The 7,287-nt window shown below is 64.7% G+C and overlaps 1 protein-coding gene across 3 annotated transcripts in view; it reads left to right on the forward strand.

Moving 5' to 3' along the window:
* The window catches only part of TUBGCP6 (tubulin gamma complex associated protein 6), a 32,195-nt gene that overhangs the window by 23,888 nt on the left and 1,020 nt on the right, over nucleotides 1–7,287 (forward strand). For 2 of the 3 annotated variants that reach the window (XM_027594815.1, XM_027594816.1), the window contains exons 10-25: nucleotides 736–885; nucleotides 1,500–1,581; nucleotides 1,670–1,758; nucleotides 1,850–1,965; nucleotides 3,089–3,227; nucleotides 3,547–3,618; nucleotides 3,775–5,047; nucleotides 5,218–5,276; nucleotides 5,385–5,526; nucleotides 5,617–5,785; nucleotides 5,884–6,025; nucleotides 6,115–6,309; nucleotides 6,382–6,514; nucleotides 6,584–6,797; nucleotides 6,891–7,090; nucleotides 7,180–7,286. In XM_027594815.1, the coding sequence (XP_027450616.1) occupies nucleotides 736–885; nucleotides 1,500–1,581; nucleotides 1,670–1,758; nucleotides 1,850–1,965; nucleotides 3,089–3,227; nucleotides 3,547–3,618; nucleotides 3,775–5,047; nucleotides 5,218–5,276; nucleotides 5,385–5,526; nucleotides 5,617–5,785; nucleotides 5,884–6,025; nucleotides 6,115–6,309; nucleotides 6,382–6,514; nucleotides 6,584–6,797; nucleotides 6,891–7,090; nucleotides 7,180–7,271 (3,267 nt within the window). In that variant the 3' untranslated portion in view covers nucleotides 7,272–7,286. Of the gene's footprint in view, nucleotides 1–735; nucleotides 886–1,499; nucleotides 1,582–1,669; nucleotides 1,759–1,849; nucleotides 1,966–3,088; nucleotides 3,228–3,546; nucleotides 3,619–3,774; nucleotides 5,048–5,217; nucleotides 5,277–5,384; nucleotides 5,527–5,616; nucleotides 5,786–5,883; nucleotides 6,026–6,114; nucleotides 6,310–6,381; nucleotides 6,515–6,583; nucleotides 6,798–6,890; nucleotides 7,091–7,179; nucleotide 7,287 lie in introns of those variants that run through there. The other variant, XR_003520026.1, reaches the window with a different exon arrangement.

Raw genomic sequence — 7,287 nt, forward strand, 5'->3', positions numbered from 1 at the left:
TCCTCCTGAGTGTCACAGCAGCTCCATCGAGTTTCTGGGAGCTTGTCCAAAGACAGGATGAAAAGCAAAGGCATTTCAGAGGCCGAGGGGCGGTGGGCTCCTTCCCTCTCTCCACGAGGGAAACTGCCCCCGTGGGACAGTTATGGGCCGCATCCGCAGGAAGATGGACCCAGGCTGGTTTAGGGAGTCGTGTCTCGTGGTCTGGAGGGTTGCGGGGGAGGCCTGGCAGCGGCCCACATGCCATCCATGGTGTGAAGCCCTGTAGAGCGGGGAGGCAGGTGGGGCTGCCCAGGCCGGGGCTGGGGAGGGGCCAGGAGGCTCAGCCTGTGGCTGACGGGGTTCCTCCTGTGCTGGGCTGAGAACAGCCTGGAGCTGTCAGGACATGGGGAGGGGCCAGATGCTGGGGAGCTTGAAGGCTGGGGCTCCCTGGGGGAGGGGTGGCCGGCAGTGGGGTCTGTTGTGTGCAGGCTGACCCCGGGCCTGTAGCCCACGCGCCTCCAGTGAGGGAGGCTGAGGAGAGGTCTTCACAGCTTCTGGAGAGTCGCTGGTGGAAGGCAGCCTTGGCCTGGGCAGAGACGCTGCACAACCCATCTGGGATGTCCTTGGAGCCATGCCCCTCCAGTGAATGAATGTTTCTGAGAAAGGGGGCTGTCCCCATGGGTCACCAGGAACAGAGGCAGAGCTGGGCATGGGTCTGCGTGTCACTGGCTCACTTCAGCTTTTCCTTCCTGGTAGCATTACCTCTCCTGGTCCGACGTGCCCGTCCCTCGGATCTCAGTGATTTTCTCCCCCGAGGAGTTGAAGGAGGTCGAGAGGGACTGTGCCATCTACGTGGGGCGGATGGAGAGGGTAGCGCGCCACAGCTCCATCAGCAAGGAGGAGAAGGTGTCGGGCGCTGTGGGCCTGGGGGCTGTCCGTGCACCTCCCTCCCCTCTAAGGGTCTTGGGCCAGTGGGGAGGTTGCCCTGATGTTCTCTGTCGGTAGGGTATCTGGGTGGGGGACGCCCGGTCAGGGCTCTGTCCTCTCTTCTCTGGGGCTGGCTGGGCGGGAGACACGCCCAGTCCTGGGCAGCAGGATGGGAGGTTCCTGCACTTGGTGGCCCCTGTGAGCTCCTCTCCTGCTCGGAAGGGGCCGGCGTACCAGGACCTGAGCTTTGAGTGTTTCGTGTACCCAGGGAGGGGTTTGATGGAAAGCCATTTCTGGCCTGGCCCCCGGGGGGAGACTTGAGAGAACACGTAGGGGTGGATGCGGGGAGGGGGCTGGCCCTCCCTCCCTGTGGGGGAGCCCGCCCCAAGCTCCCGGTCCCCTCCAGGGTGGGTGCACGCAGGCCTGGGGTCTCAGCCTCAAACTGCTTGGAGAGTGTGTTGACTACCTAGGCTTGTTGAGCCAGGGTGCTGCCCCTAGAGGGGCCTGCATGGGGTCCGAGCAGCCCCCACTTTCAGGCCGCCCTAGAGGAGGGGACAGAGAGTTGGGATGTGTTTACAGATGATCTTTTTCAGGAATTACGAATGGAAATTGCAAAACAAGAATTGATTGTCCAGGCCCGGGAAGCAGCGTCCAGAGTCCTGCGAGCGCTCAGCGGTACATGTGGCTCGGGTCACCCTCTGGGGCTCTGGGGTCACCTGCTGCGGGCTTCTCATCACGCCGCCCCCCTCCCATCTCAACATAGATCGGCAGACGTCGGAACGCATGGCCTTGGACGCCCGGAAGCGAGAGCAGTTTCAGAGGCTGAAGGAGCAGTTTGTGAAGGACCAAGAGGTAGGTGGTGCGGCCGTTGGGGGGGGCAGGGGGGTGCAGGCTTGTGGAGTCCAGCTCTAACCTGCAAGACCACGTGTGGTGCGTTGTGCAGCGGCGCCGGGCGGCCAGGCAGGAGGCTCTGGATGACGACTTGGGCTATGCGCAGGAGCTCCGCGACAGGGAGAGGAGGCTGAGGGCCCTGGAGGAGCAGCTGGAGAGGAAGGCGAGGTAGGCGGCTGTGGGCGAGGCGGGCACTCTGGGCTGACCCTCCTGGCAGGGTCTGGTGATGGTTGTCTTTTTATTTTGGAGATTTTTTAAGCGTGTGTTAAGCTAGGAAGAGTAGGGGTCCAAACTCCAACGTGCACCTGGGCGGAGTGCGTGTGGCCGTTTTCCCACACTCAGGTGTGCTTCCCTGTCCTCAGAACGTCTTCTCCTGGTTGGTTAGTGTGGACTGGAATCCAGACAAGGCGCGCACACGGGGCTTGCCTCCCCCGCCTCTCCGTCTCTTTGTTTCTTCTAAGTTCAGCAGCTCCTGCCCCTAATTTTTAAACCTGTGATCAGCGCGACCGCTGGACAGACGGGGGCGCTTGTCCAGGCCAGCACCCAGCAGGAGGCCGTCTCGGGGCGGTGCCCTCCCCTCCTCCCCTCCGTCTCCCGTAAGCTGCAGCACAGTCGGGGCCCCCCAGGGGCACCGCGGGGGCGGGCTGCGTCTTCCCGCCTTTGTCGCTCAGGGTCCCAGTAGTCCTGACCTTCCGTACTGTTCTCGGAGGGTGTGTCTCGTGTGTGCGGGTGTGCGCGCGGGTAGATGTTCTTCTGTCCTCCGTAGGGGACAGCGAGGTGTGGGGGCTGTGTCCCTGGTCGGGGGCAGCCAGATGGGAATTAGCCAGTCCAGGTCGGGCCCAGTTCCCTGCTGGCGAGAGGACCAAAACGGCTGGGAGTGACGTGCGGGGACACTTGTGCTGTGCTGGGTCCCCTTTCGCATTTATCCTTCGTTCTCCGGGGTTTGCCCCAGCAGAACAGGAAGGCACCTCTCGTGTGGGGTGCCTAGCAGCCCTGGGCCTCCTGCCTGTCCTCCTGCTTCGGGTCGTGTGGGGGCTCGTTCTGGTATTTGCTCAGCAGACATCTGCTGAGCCCCAGCTAGGTGCCTGCCCGCTGGGGTCCTGGTCTGGTGGGGGCAGAAAGACCTGCCCGGCAAGGCCCCTGCAGGGGCTGTGGGGCCTCACGCAGACCAGCTGCTGGCCTGGGAAGGTGCCGAGGGCCTCTGCTGTGGAGAGCCATGCTAGCCCACGGGGCACCAGCTGCACAGAGTTGCGCGACTGTGGCAGCTGGGCCTCTCTGGCTGTGTCTTTAGGCAAGCACTGGTTGACCATTACAGCAAGTTGTCTGCAGAAGCAGCTCGTCGAGAGCAGAAGGCACTGTGGAAAATCCAGAGGCACCGATTGGCAAGTGCACGGCTTCGTTTCCTCGTAGAAGATCAGAAGCTCATTCAGGTATCACCATGGTTTCTGATGGGAGCTCTTCCCCTGGGCTTCGGGGGTCTCGGAGCCCGAGAGTACACGCAGACCTGGGTTCTGGGAGAGGGCTGGTAACTCAGTGCTCAGGGACGTCGAGACTGGGAGGAGGCCATGCCGCCCTAGGATGACGTGGGCAGTGCTGAGTGCTAGCTCTAGGCCCAGGCCCTTCTCGCCTCAGTGCTGTGGCCCGTGTGGGCAGTCAGGAGCTGTGGCTTCTGTGCGTTGGGTGAGGGTGTGGAAGCTCTGGGTTGGATTGTGTGGGGTTAGGTGCTCACTGTTGCTGCCTGAATTTCAGGGGATGCTGAAGGACGTGTCCGAAGGGAAGGCCCTGGAGCCACTCTCCCTCCTCCCTGCTGCCGGCTCCCAGGTGAGGGGCTGGGGTCAGGATTCAGGGCGCAGAGCATGGGGCTGTGAGCTGGATGCCCCAGGTTTGCGGTGCCCTGGGAGCACAGTGGCTGCTGAGCCTGACTTGGTGCTGGTTGCAGAACTGAGCTTGGGGAACCAACACCCACTTGTGTCTCAGGCTTTGTCTCCGGGCCCCGGGCACTCGGCGGGAGGCAGCAGCTCTGACTCTGGGTATGCAGAACAGCCGCACGTGGTTGCCTGGGATTGCCCGAATGCACGGACGCTGCAGCAGCTCACACCTCCAGCAGCAGGGGCCCGTGGCTCGGGGCTGGTGCACAGGCCAGGGCCGTGCTCTGAGGGCCTCAGCATCCAAGACTTCCTGCCCACAGCTCGGGAGGCCGAGCCACCTGTACCCACTGGTGTGGCCCCTGTCCTGGAGGAGGCGCTGCACACCATCGGCTCAGACCTGCCTCCCTCGGCTCCATCCGAAGTGGTGGGCACAGGGCCTTCTGGGCCACTGGAGTATGATTTCAGAACCATCCTGAGGCCAGCTATAGCCCCCTTGGCTTCCCCAGGGTCCCTGAAGACTGTGGGAGGCGGCTCGAGTAATGAGGGGCAGCAGCTGTGGGGGGACAGTGTCACGCGGCCACAAGGTACAGGTGTCTCAGATAGGCAGGTGGCTCTGCCTCACGCCCACCCCTCTGGGTACACCCTCCCCCAGGACGGGAGTAGCCAGGCCATGGGGCAGCTCCTCGGGCATGTGTCAGAGGGCAGCATTCCCACAGGGGGCTATGCTTCTGGGATGGCCCCCTCGCGGCCACGGTGGAACATCCACGGACACGTGTCTGACGCCAGCATCAAGGTGGGGGAGAACGTGTGGGATGTGGCCCCCTCGCGGCCCCGGTGGAACGTCCACGGACACGTATCTGACGCCAACATCAAGGTGGGGGAGAACGTGTGGGATGTGGCCCCCTCGCGGCCCCGGTGGAACGTCCACGGACACGTATCTGACGCCAGCATCAAGGTGGGGGAGAACGTGTGGGATGTGGCCCCCTCGCAGCCACGGTGGAATGTCCACGGACACGTGTCTGACGCCAACATCAAGGTGGGGGAGAACGTGTGGGATGTGGCCCCCTCGCGGCCCCGGTGGAACGTCCACGGACATGTGTCTCAGTCCCATGTGGTACTGGGTGCACTCTCTGGGGAAGGCCAGCCCGATATACCCAGGCCCTGCCAGAGCCCCCCTGACCATGTGTCCCAGTCAGGCCTCAGCTTGGGAGCACAGAGCCCTGTCTGGGAGCACGAGCCACGGCTGCCTGCAGAGACAGCCTCAGACAGCTCCTGTGCTCAGGAGGCTGGCTCCAGGAGTGGGGAGGCGAGTGGCCTCCAGGCTTCGCTGTCTGCCGTGGCTGCATCCCGGGATCTGGGAGATGGTATCCCCGAGGAGCCAGGTCAGTGGGGTCCCTACAGCTGTCCTATCACTGGTGGCACCTGTGGGCCCGGGAGGGATGTGGGCAAGGAGGAAGGGCAAGAAGTCTGCAGCCCTGGAGACTTGGGAGGTATCACCCTGTAGGAGGCACTTGGGCCTGATACCCCCTCCTGCCGCACTTGTGTTGCTCAGGACCAGGGACGAGTGGGGACACTGAGGACCTCTCTCTCGGTCACCCTCCAGGCTCACAGGTGAGGGCAGATGTGGCTAGGGGTCTGGCCTCGCATGGGCAGTGAGGGCTTTTGCCCTCCAGGATGGGGCAGCACGGAGGGGACCCCACCCCACCCTTTCCTTCCTAGGAAGGCGCGGCGGCCCAGGGCAGCCCCAGCCTTGGTGAGGAGGCGGTGGCCGCCCAGCGCTGGGGCCGGGAGCAGGCCTACCTGGCGGGTCTGATAGAGCAGTACCGGCTGGAGCAGTACCCGGACAGCTACGAGGCCATGTGTGAGTGGGCAGCCGCAGCGGTGGGCGGGCGGGCAGAAGCCGGGCCGGTGTGTCCCCGCCTCTTAACAACGGCAATCTGCCATCGTACAGCGGAGCCTCCTGTCGCCCACCTGCTACACCATGGGCTTCCCCGCGCCTTCGCCCTCCCGGAGGACCCCCGGGTCCGGTCAGATGCGGATGAGACCGCGGTGCAGCTGAGCGAGCTGCTGCCCCTGCCCGTGCTCATGAAGCACTCCATCACTGCCCCGCTGGCCGCGCAGTGAGTGCACGCCCCGCCCCCGGAAGGGCCCCGCCTCCTCGCTCCCAGAAGGCCCCGCCCCCACCAGGCCCCGCTCCTGACCCCGCCCCTCCTGCCAGCGTCTCGTTAGTGAACAAGGCCGCCGTGGACTACTTCTTCGTGGAGCTGGGCCTGGAGGCGCACTTCGAGGCGCTGCGACACTTCCTGCTCATGGAGGACGGGGAGTTCGCACAGTCGCTCAGCGATCTGCTGTTTGAGAAGGTGACCCCTGGGCGCGGTGCGGGCATGGCTGCGGGGCCGGGGCGCGGTGCCAGGGCTCCCTCGGGACACCTGCGCCCTCTTCTGGCCAGCTGGGGGCGGGGCAGACGCCCGGGGAGCTGCTCAACCCGCTGGTGCTCAACTCCGTGCTCAGCAAGGCCCTGCAGTACAGTCTGCACGGGGACACCCCCTACGCGGACAACCTCTCCTTCGCCCTCAAGTTCCTGCCCGAGACGTTTGCCCCCAACGCCCCGGACGTGCTGAGCTGCCTGGAGCTCAGGTACAAGGTCAGCAGGGCGTCGCCAAGTGGGCGGGCCGGGGGCTCCCCTGCAGGTTATGCTGAGCCCGCTTCCCCGCAGGTCGACTGGCCCCTCAACATCGTGGTCACCGAGGGCTGCCTGAGCAGGTACAGCGGCATCTTCTCCTTCCTGCTGCAGCTGAAGCTGATGATGTGGACGCTCAAGGACATCTGCTTCCACCTCAAGCGCACAGGTGAGGCTTGGCCCAGAGCCCAGGCTTGCCCTCGGCTGGGGCCCGGCTGACCCCTCTGCGCCCCCGCAGCTCTGGTGAGCCACGCGGCTGGCTCCGTGCAGTTCCGCCAGCTGCAGCTGTTCAAGCACGAGATGCAGCACTTTGTCAAGGTCACCCAGGGCTACATCGCCAACCAGATCCTGCATGTCACCTGGTGTGAGTTCCGAGCCCGGCTGGCGCAGGTGGGCGACCTGGAGGAGATCCAGCGTGCGCACGCGGAGTACCTGCACAAGGCTGTCTTCAGGTGAGCCGCTGTGCCTGGGGCTGCTCCCTGGGCACGTGCGGAGGGGGTCAGGTGCCCCTCACCAGCAGCTGCCTGCTCCCCCCCCCCCCCCAGGGGCCTGCTGACAGAGAAGGCTGCGCCCGTCATGAACGTCATCCACAGCATCTTCAGCCTTGTCCTCAAGTTCCGCAGCCAGCTTATCTCCCAGCCCTGGGTCCCGGCTGGTGGCCCCCAGGGTGCAGAGCACCCTAACTTCGCCCTCATGCAGCAGTCCTACAGCACCTTCAAGTACTACTCCCACTTCCTCTTTAAAGGTGCCTGTCCCCCAGGGCCGGGAGGGCTTGGGGACAGCAGGGCAGAGGCCACCGGGTGGGCCTGGCTGAGCGGCACCCCCCCCCCCCAGTGGTGACCAAGCTGGTGAACCGGGGCTACCAGCCCCACCTGGAGGACTTCCTGCTGCGCATCAACTTCAACAACTACTATCAGGATGCCTGAGGCCGCGTGACACAGG

The sequence above is a fragment of the Zalophus californianus genome, chromosome 9 (assembly GCF_009762305.2).
Source record: "Zalophus californianus isolate mZalCal1 chromosome 9, mZalCal1.pri.v2, whole genome shotgun sequence".
In the NCBI taxonomy this organism is placed as follows: Eukaryota; Metazoa; Chordata; class Mammalia; order Carnivora; family Otariidae; genus Zalophus; species Zalophus californianus.